The sequence below is a fragment of the Manacus vitellinus genome, unplaced genomic scaffold (genome assembly GCF_001715985.3).
Source record: "Manacus vitellinus isolate BGI_N305 unplaced genomic scaffold, ASM171598v3 scaffold_14_pilon, whole genome shotgun sequence".
Taxonomy (NCBI): Eukaryota; Metazoa; Chordata; class Aves; order Passeriformes; family Pipridae; genus Manacus; species Manacus vitellinus.
This window is the reverse complement of record NW_021939063.1, coordinates 164,167-184,190: the sequence shown is the minus strand read 5'-3', so window position 1 is coordinate 184,190 and position 20,024 is coordinate 164,167. Positions and strand designations below refer to the sequence as shown.

General features: G+C 42.3%; 1 protein-coding gene across 1 annotated transcript; it reads left to right on the top strand.

Moving 5' to 3' along the window:
* Nucleotides 1-6,330: 6,330 nt before the first annotated feature.
* RBSN (rabenosyn, RAB effector) lies at nt 6,331-19,756 on the top strand. The gene is made up of 11 exons (XM_008926319.2): nt 6,331-6,510; nt 7,764-7,907; nt 9,704-9,804; nt 10,421-10,466; nt 10,562-10,723; nt 11,630-11,871; nt 12,648-12,718; nt 14,309-14,395; nt 14,838-14,940; nt 15,376-15,450; nt 16,324-19,756. The coding sequence occupies exons 1-11, from the start codon at nt 6,348-6,350 to the stop codon at nt 17,410-17,412; spliced, it is 2,283 nt and encodes a 760-aa protein (XP_008924567.2). The 5' UTR covers nt 6,331-6,347; the 3' UTR covers nt 17,413-19,756.
* Nucleotides 19,757-20,024: the final 268 nt, after the last annotated feature.

Here is a 20,024-nt window from a genome sequence, read left to right as displayed (position 1 = left end):
TGCACTTGCACACTCCGGCAATTGCAGAAAGGGGCCTTGCAGTTGCACAGTTACCTGCAGAAGTGCACTATCTGTCAGACAGGATGTGGCCCTTCAGGAATCAGAACAAATCAACAGCAGATTTGGTCATGGAAGTCAGTGGAAAAATCTGCCTTCTCCTCTGCAGAATCTGGATTAAATCCACAGAGTAAAGCTGTGCACTGGCCCTAATGTGGCAGCACAGGCATGCAAAATCTCATTTCCAGCTTTAATTGAGACTAAAACAACCATGCACAGATGAGTTCTTTGTTTACTCCACTGCAATTTTATATTTCTGGATGTTGCCAGTTATTGAGACATCAGGGAGTTTGATTCCTAAAGCACAGCTTTTACAAGTGTCTTCAAAATGAGCTTTGTTTTCAAGGGGAGGAGAAAGTTCATGTAAACCAGCCGTATAATTAACATTTCCTGCAACTATTGTCAACTCCTCTCATCATTACTATTCTGTGCCCCCTCCCACACATTTATCAGCCTCGATCTCTTTGCTGACCACTATAATTAGGATGCGTTGAGTGTTTCCAAGGGCCCCAACAAACACCTTTATTACTACTTATAACGACTCATTAGTTGCAGAAAGTTTGAAAACAACATCATCACTACAGCTGAAGTAACTCACTCAGTTAACATTAAATGTCCAGCTGCAATTTTAAAGCATCAGTCAGGACACTGCTATAGATAAAAAATATGACGGAAAGCAGTCAAGTGGAGAAGCACTGCAGGAGGGATGAATCTGGGTGAGGTCTAGACTATACAGAGATGTGACACAAAAGATGAGACAAGGAAACCCTTCCGCATTGGAGTGCAGAAGCCTCTCTAACCTCCCAGTATGAACGGCATGAACTCCCCACTCCTGCAGGGTAAGGAGGAAGGGTTCGAGTTGGACACAGAGACCTCAAAAAAAATAGATGGGGAAATTCCTTGAGAAAACTGAGTTAATGCCTACCTGAGATTACTTTTAGACCTATGTGAAGACTTTTTGCTTAATTTGCCTTGATGAAATCAATGCAGCTTAAAAGTCCCAAGAAAGAAACAAAGACATTTGTCAGGTATCAGCCAATTCACTTTGTCTGCTTTTAAGAGATGAAGGAGGGTAAAACAGAACCAAAGTCTTATTAGATCATGAACTGTACTGCTATGCTGGAGCATGACACCAGTGCCTGACAGAGACAGGCATGTCAGAGACCAACAAAACAGAACGATCCAGCCCAAAGGCGAAAATAGCTCTTGAGTTTATTTCAGCCACCTTGGTTTGAACTGACAGCCAATGACCCAGAGAAGACAGAAGTGTATCACTGGTACAGGAGTCACTCACTGTTGAGTGACTGAACGAACACCTTCCTCACTTACTCACAGCTTATATTCCATCCCCTTCTTCATGTTCTTTTAAATTGGAAAGAGGGAAAATCTAGACTTAATAAATTATGCAAATACTCCTGCAAAATGAGATGGAGGTAAACCAGGATCCAATGTGCCATATCAAAGGAAGTTAGTTCATTGCCACCTTCTCTCTATAATGGATACAATGACTGTGATGCAGTGTAGACAATTTAATAGCCGATTGGTATAGGGAAAATGTGAGATTATGAGCGGGAAAACTAAGGAAAGTGAACTGCTTTAAACAGGCTGCCTGAAATATGATTGCTGATTTAAACTAATTTTCACGGAGTAGCATATGTTTCCACTGTAAATTCCCTCATGATTCTGAAACTGGTACTGTGTGGTGCCTGAAGAAGCTATTGTGAAAAAAAGAAAAGGAGAGACAAAAGTCAAGAAAAATAAAAAAAAATATAGTAAGAATTTATGAAAGGTTCTCTGAGCAAAAGCAGTCAAGACAAATAGCAAGCTCTTCAAACAAGCAGGTGGTGTTGAAGAAGACAGCAACAAAACCCCTGCAAAACAATCATAAATCATTCCCTGTCAAAACCAACTGATGGGGGTATTCTGCTTATTGCTTTTAGACATGCTGTTTTGAGAAGGGGATTGGTTGCTGCACAAGTCTGTAGACAAAAGAGAAGACAAGAGAGGCTAGAAGTCAGCACCAGATATGGTGCGCTTGAAACCTGCAGTGAGCCCTGAACGGAATCCAGGCATGGGGGGTATGGCTCCTACAGTTACACCGTTAAACGCAATGGAAACGCAAAGGAATTCGGGATCTTCCCGTCTCTCCTAATTCGCCTACTCCGTGCTGCCATCCCATGGCACTCAGGGCCAACATGGCCAGATTACTCACTGCTTTAAGGGACCAGATAAACTTGGGACGATGACTGGGCTTGCCAGTACTGAAGCAGTTAAACCACAAACCAGGGGCTCAGCAAGCTGTCAGCTGCAACTCTTACTGCTGTCAGTTTTGATTGATAACACTGCAAACACAGGGAAAATCATGGCTTTGGCATGAAAATGCAGCTTCTATCCTGTCTACACAGACTAATTAAACAGGTTTGTTATGTATCAAAATGTTTACTATAAGCAACTTGAGTATATTGAATATATGAGCTTTGATAAAAGCAACGATATGCATATATTTTAGTTCTCTGAACAAAATGAAAAAAACAGAAAATGTCGATTTATATCCACCTAAACAAACAAACAAATAAAAACATTTTCTTAGATAAATTTAAATCAAAGATCATTTATGTTGTAGAAGAGTTTTATGCTACCCATTTCAATGCTAGGAGATTTAAAATGGATTTTTAAAAATTTATTATTAAATTACAAAATTGAATTTAGGCCAGTTTTAAAAGCAGTACTACATTAAATTAACTAACCATTTAGTTTAGGGAATACTTAGGAAGAATATTCTGATTTTCCCATGAACAGTCTGATTTTCCACTCTGCTTATGCCCCAAAGTCTATATTGAACTTAACAGTGTTAAATTTCAGATATTTTAAAACTTTTTTCAGTGAGTAAGCCATATTTGTGCAAAAACATTCCACTGAATTCCTTGAGAAATAGACAGGCATCATCAAGTATTACCTCTTGTCTGCACTGAAGCCTGAGGTTAGCTGAGCATAGTGCTAGTAATACCAAGATGGTGGGTCTGATCCCTGTATGGGCCATTCACTTCAGAGTTGGACTTGATGATCCTTGGGGGTTTCTTCCAACTCAGAATATTCTGTGATTTACCTCTTTTGTGCTGGGATCAGAGTCTATTATTTAACATTCCCAATGGCACTGAAGGTATTACAAGTAGTTGAAGAACACAGGTGACCCCCAACTGGAACACATTTCTGACAGGGCTGTCCCAGGGCTGTGTCCCCCTTCTCAGCTGTATTCCTACTGAAGTCTCTCCTCTTGGACATCAGTAGCAATGACCAACTGAGGAACAGTCCAGGTTCTAAAATTCATAGTTAAAGAGTTATTACAATTAACAAACATATTTTTCAACTTATTTACTCAGTATTTGCAGAGAACTTGGAGTGCAGCAGAGGAGGAGTTATCTAACAGGGTTTTGTTAGCTGAGCCTTTATATCCCAGTGGCAGGACGGGACAGTACATGCCTGACTGTGCCTCTGGAGCAAGTGTTTGGAACGCTTTTCTTTCCTGTACCATTGCTTGTTTGCATTGATTCACAGAGTGAGCCTTTACTGATTCAGATGCAGTCCCCAAATCTGTAGAACTGCAGTAAGGTTTAATTTGTCCCCAAATACCTCTTCCTATTGCAACCAGTTGGATGAAGACAAATTAGTTTTTGAAGAACCGTAAACTGAATTGCTTTAGACTGATCTGGATGTTTTCACTTTGTGAACACACTCTGCATGGGAAAGCGTGATGAGCCTGACTAAATGACAGCAGTCAAAGTCTATTCTTATTTACCCCAGCACAAACCTAGATTATGTAGAAAATGCTAGTTCTGTTAAGGAACATGAGGCCCTCAGGAACACAGAAGCCCACGTTTGCCTTTGGGAACAAATTGACACCATTCCACACATCACTACACCTGGCATGCTAACTTTGGAATATCACTTCTCTAATTGTCTCTGAGAGACTCCCAGTAAGTCTAATACTTTCATAAAGATACAAATTATATTAGCAGGTGCAGTCGCTTCACGTGAAATGAGTTCCTCAGGAAGGGCTAAAGACCATTTATATTCAGAAACATGCAAACAACATTTTCCTTTCAAAATGGTGAATGAAATTTCTCTTTTCAAGGGTGATTGACACTATATGGTGTTTTATCAGTACTTTAAAAAGATTCATCCGGCGAGATGTGCTCTCATATCTTGTGGTCAAATGCAGAACATGCAAAAGAGTATAATTAAGATTCAGTGAAATGTTTGATTTCTCATGCACACCACAGCATGCTGTCATCCTCCTCACAAGTCACTGCAGGCAGTCCTTCTTTGTGTCCCAGCAGTAGGCTACCAGACTTCAATTGTTGTATTTACCACTTTAATAAGCCTTTAAGACTTTCCTTTTGAAAAAGAGCAGTTACTGAAGCCGTAGAGAAAGACAGGGTTAAGGAAAGAGCTTGCTGTTCTGTACAACCTCTCTCTTCTTTATGCCCGGTTCTTACTACTTGGAAACGACAGGAGAGGGTGAGTTGCCTGGGCCAGCAGGGCTTACAGCGCACAGGCAGGACAAGAACCTTTACAGCAAAGGCTGTGAAATCACTGCCGAGGCCCTCGCAGGCTCTCGGCTGCTCTCAGATGGCCCTGCTATGCCATCTAGTGACAGGCATGTTTCCCATCCCTCACCTACCCCTTTTACTGCCCCTTCGCTGCACACTCCCAATGACAAATCACGCACATGAAACAGGAACCAGAAAACTGAAATGCCAACAGAAACCTCTCCAGGAGCTCTGCACCTGCAAAGATCTTGCAGCTCTTCTAGAGACACATGTATTGCTGTTCTTTCACTGTTCAGTTAAATACAACTCTCTGGCCTCAACAGAGGTCTGGACAAAAGGGGCAAGGTAACAACAAAGGGAGAGGTGGTACCACCTGAGCTTTCCGGAGGCATAGGTATGGCTCAGCGCTAGGAAACTGTCAAGCTCCAGCAAATCCAGAAGGAGAACAACACCACACCAGGTGAATCCTCTAATGCAGTGAGCCTCAGGCTGGTTCCTGCACTCTTCCTCCTGACCCCACTATGATCCCTGTTGAAAATGTTTTAAAGGATTTAACTTTGAGGGTAAAAGAGCAGGACATGATCAGTGAAAATCCACCGTTAACGGACAGGACTCAAGTGTAAATAGCATTGTCACGTAAGAAAATCTCTGCCTCCAGGAGCTTGTAATTCTAACCTGAAGTGTGGCTACACACTCCTATTGTCACCTCCGTACAACTGGGAGTGTGGGAGAGCAGGGACTGTTGCCAGCTGAGACTAGACAAAACCTGGCATCAGTAGGGGGATACTGGGAAGCCTCTGCCGCTGATTTCCACAGCTATTTGTCAAGCGGCAAGTAGATTCTTGTACTCCACCTGTGACTGAGAGCACGTCACCTGTTGCAGTCTTGGGACACTTCTTTTAGGATAAATCGGCAGGCTGGGAAAGGGAACGTCGTTGATGCTGGCAACACTGTTTCTTTTCAGCGTGCTCAGCGACGAGGCTCTGAGCACAGACCTACCGGCACCCGATGCTATGTGAGCGGGCCCGAGGCAGCGGGGGCAGGACCGGGGCCCGTGTCCCCGCCCCGGAGAGGGTTCTGTCCCCGCCGCGGTGCCACCTCTGCCTGGGCTCCATCGCAAGCTCTGCGCTCGGCAGCCCGCCCCGGGGCCGGACGAGCCCTCCTTGTCCCCTCCCTTTCCTCCCATCGATGTGCCGGCGCTCGCCCCGCCCTCCGGCACGCTCTGCCGCTCCCGGTACCCGCGACGGACACGCTCACCTGCCGCCCGGGCGCTGAGGTGAGGTGGGCCGGGCCCGGGCCCGGCCCGAGCTTTCCCCAGCCGTCCTCGGCAGTCCCCGGGCCGCGGCTCCTCGGCCGGGCGGGGCGGCCCCTCAGCGGCCTCTCCCCCGGCGGCGGTGCGCGCTAAGCCCCGCCCCTCTCCCTGCTCTCGCGCAGTCGCGGGCACTGGCCCCGCCCCCGGCAGAGCGCGCGGCGCTCCTTGCGCGGGGCTGCGCCTGCGCGCGAGCGCGGCGGACCGCCACGGGGGCCGTGCCCGCCCAGCCCCACACCTGGCCCAGACTGGCCCGGCCCAGCCCGGCCCCGGCCCCGGCCCCCGGCCCCGGCCAGCCGCGGCTCAGCCCTCCCCCTCGCTCCAAGCCCTCCCTCTCGCCCCACGGCGCCGCCTCCGTTCGTTTCAGGCAGCGGCGAAGGGCGATGCGGCCCCCGCGCCCCGGCGGCCCGTGAGGGCAGCGCTCGGCAGCGATGGCCTCGAGCTGCCCGGCGGCCTTCGGGGACCCGGGCGAGGTGCGCGAGGGCTTCCTGTGCCCGCTGTGCCTGAAGGATCTCCAGGCGTTCCGGCAGCTCCAGGCGCACTACGAGGAGCAGCACGCGGGCGAGGACCGGGACGTCAGGGCGCAGCTCCGAAGTAAGAGCGGCCGCGATGACGCGGAAATCCCGTATGGCGATGGCTGCTCGTACTGCTAGCGTCTGGCAGTACTGAAACTGTAATTGACCGGCTTACGGTCGAGGTTTCAGTGTCATTCTTCTATAAGTCTCCTTAGGCCAAGCGTAGCGTTTACATTCTTCCGATATTTTCCGTAAATAAGTTCTAAAGCAAGCGCTAAAAGACGTCACTTTTCAAATATCGTTTATGCACGATTTTTATTATTGGCCTTTTCGGGGTTTTTTGTTTGTTTTTATCTGAAAAGTTGGATTTATACTGTAACCCAGTGGATTCCCAAGCATTACTTGAACACCACACAGGACATGGGAAATCTCTGGTACTTGCCAAGTTCCAGTTCATTAATTTCTTGTTTTGACAGATAAAACTGTGGTTGCAGTTAAAGTGTAACATTAAGAGAGGCTGTTGACGGAAAAGAATACGGGTGGTGGAGCTGACAGGAGATGCTGGAGTGTCTCAGGGCTGTGCTATGGATTACCAACTTTGACTAGTGTTTGGAAAAAAGCTGTAAATTGTGTTTTACTAGGATATTTCCTTTTTTTACCCCCTCTTGCATATGCAATATCATTTTACATTGAGAGAAAAATGTGTAAAATCTGATGATACTTCTGTGTGTTTCCTGCAAAAATCTGGTTGGTTTTGTTCTATTATGCTACAGATACTGGCCTGGAAGTATGTTTGTTTGTTTGTTTGTTTTCTCCTGAGATTGATTAATAATTCAAAAGTCTCTTTTCTTGGTGAAACCCTTACCCTAACAGTGGGCTGTTTAGTACTTTTGAAATTATGTGAACAAGCACACTGAAATTCTTTGTTTGTGCAACAAGACAAAGAAAGTGTTGAACATCCTTGAATCCGAAGAAAATAACTGGGAATTAGAAGAATCAAGATATTACTATATGGTGCCCCAGGTGCTGTGAGACAGGTTCCATAGTTTAAGGCATATTGCTGTTTTACGGTGAAGTCCCTGAATGGAATGCCCTAACCTACTATTTTGTGTTTAGAATCTCAGTGCTGCTTTATGACAGACAACAAAGAGCATTTCGTGTCATCTGTGGTGCTCTGAACTGCATTCTGGTTCTAAGAACGTGTTGAGGATAAACTTATCCTCCAGGAAAAAGATTTGTGCTAAAAGAAGAGGAATAATCCACGCTGGCCTCTTGTGATGAATATTTAGTGGCTGCCTGCTACATTTGGTAACTTGGCTTTATCTTTTTCAGATCTAGTCCAGAAGGCCAAAAGAGCAAAGAAGAAATTGCTGAAACGAGAAGGAGATGACAGAACTGATTCTGGATCTCAGGAACGATATGAGTCATTCAGCTATGGTGGAGTGGATCCCTACATGTGGGAGCCCCAGGAAGTAGGTAGGAGAGCTAGAAAGCAACATGCAGTGGGGATAACTTTTAACCTGAATTGGGGAAGTGCTGATGTATTGCTGAAGTGGCTTGGAATTGTGTCTGTGCCTTCGATTCACTGTAGCGGGGGATTATGGTTTGTACACTGACTTTGTGCGGCCTACCTACGTTGTGTGGGGTGTGGGGAAAGTGCAAATAATGGTCAGAAAAAATACATGGGTAGGATCAGAACCCAGCTACCCTTGAGGCAACTGTTTGTCATGTCATTGTGCCTGAGCTGCTGAGGTCTGCTGAATCTGTGTTTACCTCTGTGCCGCTAGCTTCATCTTGTGACTTTACAAAACAAATTAATAATTAATAACTAAGCTATATAAATAATAACTAAGGTATATAAAATCTCCAGCTTTTGGGCTGCACTTAAAGTAATTGTTCGTTTGCATGTTTGACAAAAAGATTATCCAATTATTTAAACTCTTTCAGCTTTTTCCTTGAATTTGAGGTGCAGAACACCTCTCATTAAAAAGAGGTTTACTTTAAAAAGAACACAGATTAAAAAAGAAAACAACCTCAAACCCACTCCTCTGAAGATAAGTCTACATTTGTAGAATTTCAAGGATAAGGTGACTGAGCCTGTAATTACAAGTGCTGCTACTGGCAATTGCCTGTTACCGTAGCTGACATATTGTTGTTATTTTTGGGGGAAGAAGCAGCACCATCTCTGGTGGATCCTGGCAAAGTTTCCCCTGTGGTGCTGACAGACTAGGACTGAGTCCTTTGGGTCTGCAGGGTCTGAGTTCTATAGATTATTTTACTTTTGACTTTATGATTGCTGCTCAAATAATTAGATAGTATAAATATTAGCTAAGAATAAATTTAGACAAGGTTTATGAACATTGGAGAAGTGAGAACTGTTTTCTCATCTGAGTAGAGAAGATGAATTGTAGGGATTTTGGAATGGGATTTGGTGGGTCTGTGAAAGGGACCGTGGGACATCACCAAAGCAGTGGCGGAATTCAGTTACCCAGAGGAGTCCTTTCCTATGAATAATTCATCTTTGGAGATTTTTTGGTTATTTCATTAGCATGAGGAAGTGAGATTCTTACACTTACATAGTAGCATCAGAAAGCAACATCTGATGTTGAGTTCTACCAGTTGGAAAAAAGATTATTGTTTTAAATTTTGTCTGTAACTTTGACTTTTAATACCTGGCTCGCCTTATTTGGAAAAGGAGTAATCTTAAACCAGTGTTGTTGAATATGAATTGTACATTTCTTGAATAGATGCTATATTGTTCTTTTGAATACTCAGGGATCAGTTTTCTGTAAATTCGAACTGTCATCAAGGATTTGATTCAGACTCCTAAAGGTGGAGAGATGATCAGAAATCTGAAAGCATAGACCTCTAGTAACCATTGGACCTGCCTCTTCCTTTGGTTCAACATGTAGCCAGGAAACTAAGAAGAGAACAATTAGAGAACAGTTCTAGTAGGTAACATCTAGCTTGCTAAATGTAACTGAGGAATGAAGAGGGGAAAAAATGTTATTGCAGATGTTCTCTTTAACATAGTGCTTATTGTTTTCTGTGGTGGAAGTAAAACACTGTTTATTGCCAGTCTGGAGATTAGACTTTACCCTGCATGTTTTATTTAGGGCAACACTATGAAAATGTAGGATTCTAATGTGTCTTTAAAATTGGATTTGAACATGAGAAATAAATGGTGAGAAAAAGAGACAGCCGTGTTTCAAGAGGCATTTAAATCCATGCAGAATACCTGGGTGACTAGGACAACTTTGTTATCCTTGCAGGTGCTACAAGAAGCCATCTTTCTGAATTCAAGAAACACAGAGCAGCCAGGATTGATCACTATGTAGTTGAAGTTAATAAGTTAATAATCAGATTAGAAAAGGTAAATTTGGTGCTTTTTAATATTCCAGCCTTCTAAATGTTTCCTAGATTTAAAAAAAATATATTTTGGTATGAAATGTGCCCATTTATCTAGCAGTACACTATATAAAGGATACTAAACTATGATTCCTCACATACTACCTTGAGTACTGTGCATGGTTTGACCCTATACTGTTGGTATGATTTCTGTTTCTATGCACTGTTTTCAAGATGAAGATGCTGTTTCCACATACTTCAAAAACCATCTGTTCTCCTGATTATTTTCTCTTTTACTTTACTAAATTTTTCCCTCATGTTTTTGTCATGATTCTTCCAGCTTCTCATTCTTCCAAATCTGCCAATGATACACTTGCATTTTGACTCAGATGCAGTGATGTTGGCTGCAGTAAGGATTATGTCCTAAATGGCTGATTTGTACAGGTTTGACAGTCATCGTTTATCACTTGTATGAATACGGCATTAGAAATGAACAGGAAAGTTGCATGATTGGTGTGAAACAGGCTGAGAGTCCTCTCTTAAAAATGCCAGGTTTCTTTTTCTTGTTGGGCTGAGTTGTGTTGCGTTTTTTTTGTTGCAAAAGTATAATTTTCTTGAATATATTTTTTATCTTCTGCCAGCTTACATCATTTGACAGAGCAAACACTGAGTCAGCTAAAATAAGAGGTTGGTGTGAGCTTACCTTGGACTTTTTGCCCCTGTAGTTTATCCAGCTGATGAATTAATTGAATAGCTTACGTGGTGTGTATTCCTGCTCATAGCTATAGAGAAATCTGTTGTGCCTTGGGTCAGTGATCAGGATGTTCCCTTCTGCCCAGACTGTGGCAGTAAGTTCAGTATCCGAAACCGACGTCACCACTGCCGCCTCTGTGGATCTATTATGTGCAAGAAGTGCATGGAACTCATCAGTCTTCCTTTGGCAAGTAAGTACAGTCTGTGGAGTTAATTCCTCCTTTTCTTAGTGTGCTCTGGGTGCTAAGTGCATCCTGGCTGTTTGCCATTGGAAGAAAATATGCTTATAATAGTCTGGTTGTGCAGAAAACTTGGTCCTTAATGTGTCATTCAGTTTCATCCAGACACTTGTTTGTGAAATACAGTACAAAGAATGATTTCTCCATTTTTTTCTCTGTTCCTTCTTCAGATTTGGAAGTGTTGCATAACACTGAAAAAATTACTAGAAGTAGTATGTACTCCTGGTAAATATAGCTAATATTTAGTGTACTGTTCTTTGGAGTACCATAACTATGGTTAATTAAAGTTATCAACTTTAAGAACTGCCAAGGTTCTTCACATTTAAAAATATTGTGGATATTTCTAGTCTTCTCCATGCTCTTCAAATGTTGGACATTTGTACAACAAATTAAGGAAATTCATCCCTAGGCCTTTAAAAACCCCTTCAGACTTTTTTCCTCATCTGGTGCACTGGAGAGGAGACCATATTTTCTGTGGAGATAAATGACATTAACTGTGCTTTTTTGAGGTTCAAGCACAGAACCTGGACAGCACTAACATACCCGTTCTACACGTTATTCTCTAACTGTGCAGGCTTAAACATGAGAACGCTTCGAGGCATAAGCAAAGTAGGTGGTTCTCAGCAGTCTGCTCTCTAGCTGGTTTTAAGTACAGCAGGCTTTACAGTAAAGACCCTAATTCTGACTTGCAGTCTTGGTTGTCATGCAAGCCTTGCATGTCTTTCCTTCAGCAGACTGTTTCAAATGGTTTTTTAATGTTTCCTGAATGTAAAGTTTCTGTTAAGGGCAGTTTGTTCATGTTGGTAAAATCTGTTGGCTTCTCCAGTTACTGTAAAATTACACGTGTATAATTTTTAGGCAAACTCACTAGTGCCAGCAAAGAGGCCTTGGGTTCTCAAACCAGCCCAAACTCCTCACCTAACAGTGTGCACGGCTCCCGCCGTGGCAGCATCAGCAGCATAAGCAGTGTAAGCTCCGTGCTGGATGAGAAGGATGATGACCGAATCCGTTGTTGTCGGCACTGCAAAGACACCCTGCTGAAAAGAGAGCAACAGATTGATGAGAAAGAATACACGCCAGAGATTGTGAAACTCTATGAGGTAAATCAAGCTCTGTGCTCAGTGTATATGTCTGCAGTAGTCACTACTTGACTTGTTACCTCATGTCCAAGCTCTTACTTTGTGACTTAATATTCACCCGCGTGAGACTGTTGTCTCTTCTAACACATAACGAAAGACGTCTGAAGTGGTGAAGTCAGTTGCAGTACAGTATTTATATCCCACAATAACTTCAAATGTTTTTTTAAAATACATCTTCCTTCTCATCATCTGGAACTAGTAGTTCAGAGATGTCTCTCTCTTAAAATTGTGAATTTGTTTAAACCAATGATCTTGGTTGATGGGCTGCACTGGAACTATAAGACTCCGTGTTGTCAGTACTGTTTGTCCTCACACTAACGGCAAATGCTTTTTTGAACCATCCATGTCAACAAATATGCTTTGCAAGCAGGTACTGACAATCACCAGGTATCTTTTCAGTACAGTCCACAAACTCCCCAGGTTATTATTGATGAAAGTTTCTGTTGGTGCTCTTTGAATCCAGAATCTTTTTGAATGAAAGACTTGGACAACTTCTAGCCTTAAATCTATTTACAAAGTTCACCTTGCAGGGTACAAGGAGTCTTTCCCTGTTCCTGACTGTGCCATATGTATTCTGAAGATAATTGGAGGGTCTTGTCATCCTGAATAGTTTGAGTAGCTTTCATCATGGTCAACTTTGAATGTGCACAGGCAGCATGAAAAGGTTTATGTCAGCATGTTCTTGCAGTTGTGTCTTAATGTAAGTTCTTTTTTTTATACATTTTGTTTTAAACAAGAAACTCCGACTCTGCATGGAGAAGGTTGACCAGAAGGCACCAGAATATATAAGGATGGCAGAATCACTAAAGTAAGCCCCATTTGCTGATGATGTTTATGAATATATGTTATTTCCTCCCTTAAATGTGGGAAGTAGTAAGGAAGTGGTGTGATAAGGCTGCAAGAGTGTGTAAATTATAAGAAAAATCATTACCTGTAGTCTTCTGGATGCTCTTCAAACAAAGTAGTACTGAACTAACTGTTAAAGGTAACATACAGAGAAGTTGTTTGATTTTGTAAAATTTTTTTAAAGCCACTTCCCAGTGAGGCACCACTGTCAGATTTTGACACATCATCTTTGCAAAAAGGAAGTACGAGGCCTACAATACTTGTGTAAATGAGCCTCTTCAGAACAGTTGCCCTGAGCTGGATGCTCTGGCTCCCAAGGAATGCCAGCAGCTGAGGATCATTAGAACGCTTCGGCACCTTCGCCTGGCAGTTGTTCTGGGTGTACCTGGCACACCCTGTGCTGCAGTGGATAAACAGCATTCTCATATCTCAGTTTTGTGCATAATTCCTTGCAGTAGTTTTTTGTTTCACAGGGGTAACTTAAGTCTCTCCAACTCTATCTGCAAGAGGTTGCCGGGTTAGACTTCTGGCTTGTATAGGGAGAGAAATATGCACCTTGGTCTTGGACTAGAAAGCATGTCTTTTGGGAAAGTTAAAGTTAACAAATATTGCTGCACCTGTCCTTCAGATCTAGTGCTTTTAGAAAAATTAGTAACAAAGCTGTTTTTGTAAAAACAGTCCTCCCAATAGGAAGAAAAGTACAAAAGGTAAAAAACATGCTAAACTGTTACTGCTTTTTGTCATGACTTCATGAGAGGTGGGGTTATGTGGTTCAACAAATGGAGAAAAGTAAAAATACAACTGTCCTGGATAATGGAAGCACATGTCAGAAAACAACAGGCTTCTTACTGATGAAATTAAAGATTCCTGACTAGTAGTGAGTCTCAGAAACTGGAATCATATGGATAGTGAAATTACTTTTGAGAGAGTGATCCTTTTCATTTATATTTGTGATATAAAAGGACAGAGAAGCTAAAAGCTGGTGAAGAGTCTTCCCCATTAAATCCAAATTTATCAATAAATGGGAAACTAGTAAAGTGCCTGTAATTGATTCTGTCCTCATGTGGACCATCAGTTACTGGCATCTTAAATACTACACCCATGTGGGGTGTGGGCTTTTGCTTTCTGATAAACCCTAGTGGAGTTAACTATTGTGCTTTAATGGTATAGTTAGTTACTTAGTGATTTTTCCACACCCAATCACCTGAAAAAAAGTCACAAAATAGATGCATTCACTAAGCATGTGTGTATCTAATTGATAGAGTGGCATTCTTGTGTTAACGCACAGTTTCTCCTAGAATAGTAAGCAATAATACAATCATAAATAAAATGATCTTCTATGAAGTGGTCATGTTTGCAATATGATTGTAATTTTCCACTTCTGTCACAAAGAAAGGCTTTTTAAACATGAGCTTGAAATAACATCATTCAACCCCTTAGTGTTAGCAGTTCTTACCATTGTTGCATCCTGGTCATCTTGGGATAACTTGTACTGTTGTATGTGTTGTTAGCTGGATGCATGACTTACTGTAAAATTCTCTTTATTTCTTAGTGCAGGGGAGACAACCTACAGTCTTGAACATGCTAATGACTTGAGAGTGGAGATCCAAAAAATATATGAATTTATAGATTCCTTAAGGTAAAAGATCGTCTCTTTCCCCTTTCTGCCCCAGCATGTGTGTATCTCCCTCTGTTATGACTTCACTGATTATGTGGACAACCAACCAATTTATCTGCTCAGTTGTAAAAAGCATTTGAAAAGGTAGATGCTGTTCCTGTGCACCATCAATTTCTTCTTCCTTTTCTGGCCTTAAAATTCACGCATTCCTCTGCAGTGGGACTAACTAAGCATAGAGGAAACAAATAGCAGCACTGTTTAGGGGGAGGGGGATTGTTTGTTTGGGGTTTCTTTGTTTTTTTTAAAGGGTGGGAGTGGAAAGTGTTATAAATTCTGTTATCCAAAACTGTTTATCTAAAAGAACATCAGAAATTTTTTGATCCAATATTGTCTCTCCCCTTCTGTTGCATTTCTGCTGGCCTTTTTCTTGAACTGATGCTCCTGCGTGTTTGCTTTGATTCAGTAAGAAGATTTTGAGTCTAGGCTTGCATGAAGATCCTCAACCTCATCCTAAAACACTACAACTTCAGCGAATGATAAGATATTCAGCTACACTTTTTGTTCAGGTAAATAGAGCATATGCTGTGAGAGAAATGTAAATTTTATATAGTGTTCTGTTCTTTGCCAGGCATCCCTATGGTTTGAAACTGTTTTGACAGGAGGTTTAGTTCTAAAACTTTTCTATAGTTCCCCTAATGACTTATGGTAGCCTTAAATAAGCTGGCTTGAGCACAGATCATGCACACAGCAGCATTGGATCTGGGGACCCAAGAGGTGTGGGAGCCTTGGCTCTGGCTCCTGCTGAGGTGTCAGCCCACTCAGCAGTGCAGCCGTGGCAGCAAAGGTGTGCACGGACCTGCAGCAGGGACTGCAGTGTAGAACCATCTTTGGTGTGTTTGTGGGGTTTCTGTGGTAGTATTTCTCTTCTAAAGGACTTGAAAATTGGCTGAATGCCTGCAAGCAATACTGTTCACAGTATTTTTTATTTCAATTTGTGCCAGGAAAAACTGCTTGGCCTAATGTCCCTGCCAACCAAGGATCAGTATGACGAACTGAAGAAGAGAAGACTGCATATGGTAAGACAGGTTAGGATCTGTTATATCTTGCATGAGTCACAGATGTAAGCCTGAGAGCTGTGTGGGTATGACTAGTTGCCTTCAACACTGGATTTCAGTTTGTCATTTTTTCATGTGTATTGTACCATACCCTTTTCCAGGGATTCACATAGCTGCTGCTGTATTCTGCCCAGAACAGAAGTGAGTGTGCATGGAGCAGCTGGGTTAGGTGCATGTGCTGTTCCTGCTGCAGTGTGTGCAGAGCAAGCCCTGAACTGAGTGTGTTAGTTTACATGGACTTTGAAACTGTGTTCAGGAGTTCACTTGCCCAAGCAGAATTTAGAAACCTCTTTCAGTGGTGAAAAAAGACATTTAGAGTAAGGATGCCTCTTCAGTGAGAGAGTTTTTTCAGTTAGGAGGGAGGACATCATTCATGGTAAACTAAACCAACTTTGTTTTGAGGTATAAATTGAGAAATAAGAATCATCCCATTCCAAAAGCCAATTATATCAATGACCTTAAACACTGATGTTCTATTATAGGTGTCTGCTGCTGTAGTCAGCTGTGATACAATTACTGTTCAAATCAATCTAGACCAGTGTGCACAGCTGCATTAGGCATTTTTTTTTGCTCTGTAAAGAACAAAAAAAACATTTTTTTTTGCTCTGTCACTGCTCCTACTTGTCCTCAAGTTTGTAGAGGCAGATCTTATGGGATTTTGGTCAATATCATCACAAACTCACAGGACACATTTTCTGTGAAGTAACCAGAACTGCAGCTGATCCCTTTTAGCGACAGCGAGCACCATCTAAGATCAGCTAACTTGTACTCGTGGATTTAGAATGAAATTTTTCAAGCTCATGATGTTTTCATACTACGTGTTTTTTGTTTTAGGTCACTCTCGAAACACAGGGAAAACAAGAGGAAAATCAGAAAGAGTTTATCTCCAGTTCTGCAGCTGCAGTTAATGGTGATGAAACTCACATGAGAAAAGGAACAGTCAGGAAATCTGAGGGCTGGTTACCCACATCTAGCATCTCAAGAGAGAGTGAGAGAGCAGACCCACTTCTTCAGCAGATTGACAATATCACATCCTTTATTGAGCAAGCAAAGGCAGCTAATAGGATAGATGAGGTCCATATGTTGCAAGAAAACCTGATGCAGCTTCAGGATGAATATGATCAACAACAAACTCTGAAAGCTATTGAGCTTTCCAAAAAACAGGCAGAAGAGGAAGAGATGCAAAGGGAGGAACTTCAGGTCCTTTGTGAAAAAGAGTGGGAAAGAGAGCGGCATAAATTCATGTCTCAGCATTCACGGACACACTCCTTAGACTTCAGAGAAGTCAAGCAGCATTTGGATATTACTCAGATCAAAGGGGACACGAGTTCTGAAACTCCTGCTGTTGAGCAGCTGCCAGCTCAAGAGCATCTGACCTTCACACTCAAACCCCAGAATGTCCCACAGTGTGACCTAGACAGAGATCAGCCAACCTGCCTAAACCCCTTTGAAGATGAAGCAGATACCCCTCAGGCAGAGGAAGATCCTGCTAACCCATTTGTCAGAGACACCTCTCCAATGGTTTCTTTCTCTAACACAGCTCTGCAAAGTGATAAAAAAGAATATAATCCATTTGAAAGTGAGGAGGAGGAGGAACAAAGTAATGGAGCACCTGGCAGTACTTCAAACCCTTTTGAAGAGGATGAAAATCTGTTTCAAAAGGCTGGTGGGGGCAGTTGGAATTCAGGGAATCCATTTGAAGAGGGATCCTCTACTAATCCCTTTGAAGTGGAGGATGGCAGTGAGATCTCTGGAGAGGAGGTTATAGAGGAAGAGCTGCTTCTCCAACAGATAGATAATATCAAAGCTTATATATTTGATGCCAAACATAGTGGACGACTGGATGAGGTGGAGGTACTGACAGAGAACTTAAAGGAACTGAAGCACACATTAGCAAAGCAGAAGGAGAAATCCAACTGCTGAAGCAGCAACAGGGCTGTGTAATAATTCAATCTGCTGTTAAATATGGGAAGGTAAGGCAGATACTTATAGGCTGGAGTACAGATCATAAGAGGGAAGTGGGAGAATCCTGACCTTAAAGCACTTTCATTTAGGCATTGCCACTACTACACAGTCTTGAAGGAAGAATGTCTGAGGTATGCTGCTGGTCTCAAAGGCTTATACTAGGGAAATTTAAAACAGCTAACTGGTCTTACTGAATGCTTATTTTTGGTCAAAGAGGTTAAGTGCTAATAGGGAACTACGATTTGGAAATGATTGGAATGTTGGTTTGCCTTCTTTCCCCCCTTTCTGTTGTAGTGTTGGCCTTTCCTCTGTTGATGACCCAGGGTAGCTGAGTTGCTAGTGGTGTTCTGGGAAAGTGCAGCTAAAAAGCTGCTGTGATTCTCCACTGTGCCGAATGTACAGGCTTGCAGATCAAGCTTGTGCAATGCTAATAAGTACGTAAAAGGGACTTTAAGGCTGAGAAGAACTTTCTGACTGATCTTAATAGGAGTAACTTTTTAATGTGTGCATAAAGATGCCCAAGGAAAATTTGGGTGCTGTCTTTTCATCACTTCTGGTTTCCCCTTTGCTCTGAGCACCATGTCATAGTGCTATGCTGGCTTCAGACCTGTTCTTTAGGGAGCAAGTGTCTGCTCATTTCCAGGGAAAGCAGCATTAGGCCAGCACCACTTCAAACTATAGTATATAAAGGGTGACCCTCCAATTCCTAATTATATTATGGAATCTATACATTCCTTTCAATCCTCTGGGTGACAGAATGATCATGTTTGTTGTATTTATGAGACTGGAACCCTTTTTTTTTAGCATTCAAGGAACAAGAGATCTTTTTTGTAATGGAAACCTGAGGTGCCACTGAACTGGAATTCCATGAAAGCTAGGAGATAAAAGTCTGTGGCTGCAGTAGTACCAAATGACAATTTTCTTTCATGTTAGATTCCCCTCAGGAATTTTTGTGAGAATCAGGCATGTCTGTCTTTAAGAAGGAACTTCAGATTGAAGACCTCTTGTCATCCTGTGGCCTAGGGGGTGACCAGGTGACAGCCAGCACCTGTGCTGCAGGAGGGCTTACAGCTGGACAAATGCAGGGTCACCTCAGGACTAGGTCAGCCTCTGTCTTTGAGAAAGATGGAGTTTGAGCTGCTTTGATTTTTATCTTTGAAAGGCACAGGTCCATCCATCATCAGGAATCAGTGTATGTAGGGGTGGGGAGGAGGAGTCAGTCTAAAGGGTTTCTTTATTTAAAGCTGAAATAGAGAAAAATCAGGCAGATCACACTGTACAGCACTAATAGCAATGGGCTTACTCAGAAGTGTGAAGTTCTCTGGAATGGGACGTCTTTTAACTGATACTGGCGTAGCTGTAACCCAAGCACTGCATGAGATTTGAGAGACACAGATGATTCTGCTACCTAAAGGGCAGGACCTCTGGTTTTATTTTGCTGTAAATAAGTGGAGGTAGGGACTTATGGAACTGTTATTTAAAAAGCCCAAACCACCTATATCCTCACTTAATAGCACTGGTAAGGGATCAAAACGGAATAGCCAGTCAAGGACAGCTGATGTTATCTCTAGTGTAGCCTGAATCTGGAGTTGAAAGGTGAACGGAACAGTTTGGTTTAAGACCATGAAGTTTTTATGCTGATGTTTTATTAGAGCTGATTGAGTCCATGAGTGTTATTTTGCATCAAGTGCAAAAAAGAACAGAGAATTCTGAAAGGTCTTAAAACAAACAGAACTCGTGTGCTTGGCACCAGATTTATGAAGGCAGCAAAAGCTGTTGATAAATAAACATAATCCCTGGAATTGTATAGTATAAGGCAGTTACTGAGGACAGACTTGTTTGCTAGTCAGGAGGATTGCTCCCTGCACTCTAACCTAATGCTTTTTTTGATATCCACATGAAAAAATGTTTCGGTGGCTTCTGCTTTCACATTTAAAAGCGACTTTTTTCCTTGTTGCAACTATCCTGCCTTGTGTGTATTTTCTGTCTAATACACTAATAACTATTCTTACTGTACGTGTAATATATTATTTTTACAAGCAGATAACAGACTAGCATACCTCATGATCTTTGTCAGTGTTAAATGTGATAGACTAGATAGCTGATACTAAACTCATCTCCACAGTGCAGATCTTTGCTGGTGTGTTGAGACTGCTGTGAGGTTTGCAAGGCACAAGGGAATGAAGATGTCTTAAGCAGAAAGCTCAATAAATAACTAGCACTGAGTTTTGTTACAGCTGCATGCACTACTCTGTATGGAAACTTTGTAAACAGATGAAATAAAACAACATGTTTATTTTGTGCTGTGTTTGTCCTTGACAATTTGTACAGGATGCCTGAATCGGTGTGAAATTTTGTACTCGAACATGAGTTCCAAAATGCACAGATAAGCCTGATGTAAAGGTCTGTGCAATAGAGTGCAATCTATCACATTTATACAAATTACAGGTATTTTGTATTGTTTGGTGAGGCAGAAGCTGTGATGATTTAGAAGGGTTTTTTGACTGTGCAGGGAGGATGTTTGAGGTAAGAGGAGTTATATAGCAGCACAGGACTTTGAAGCACAATGG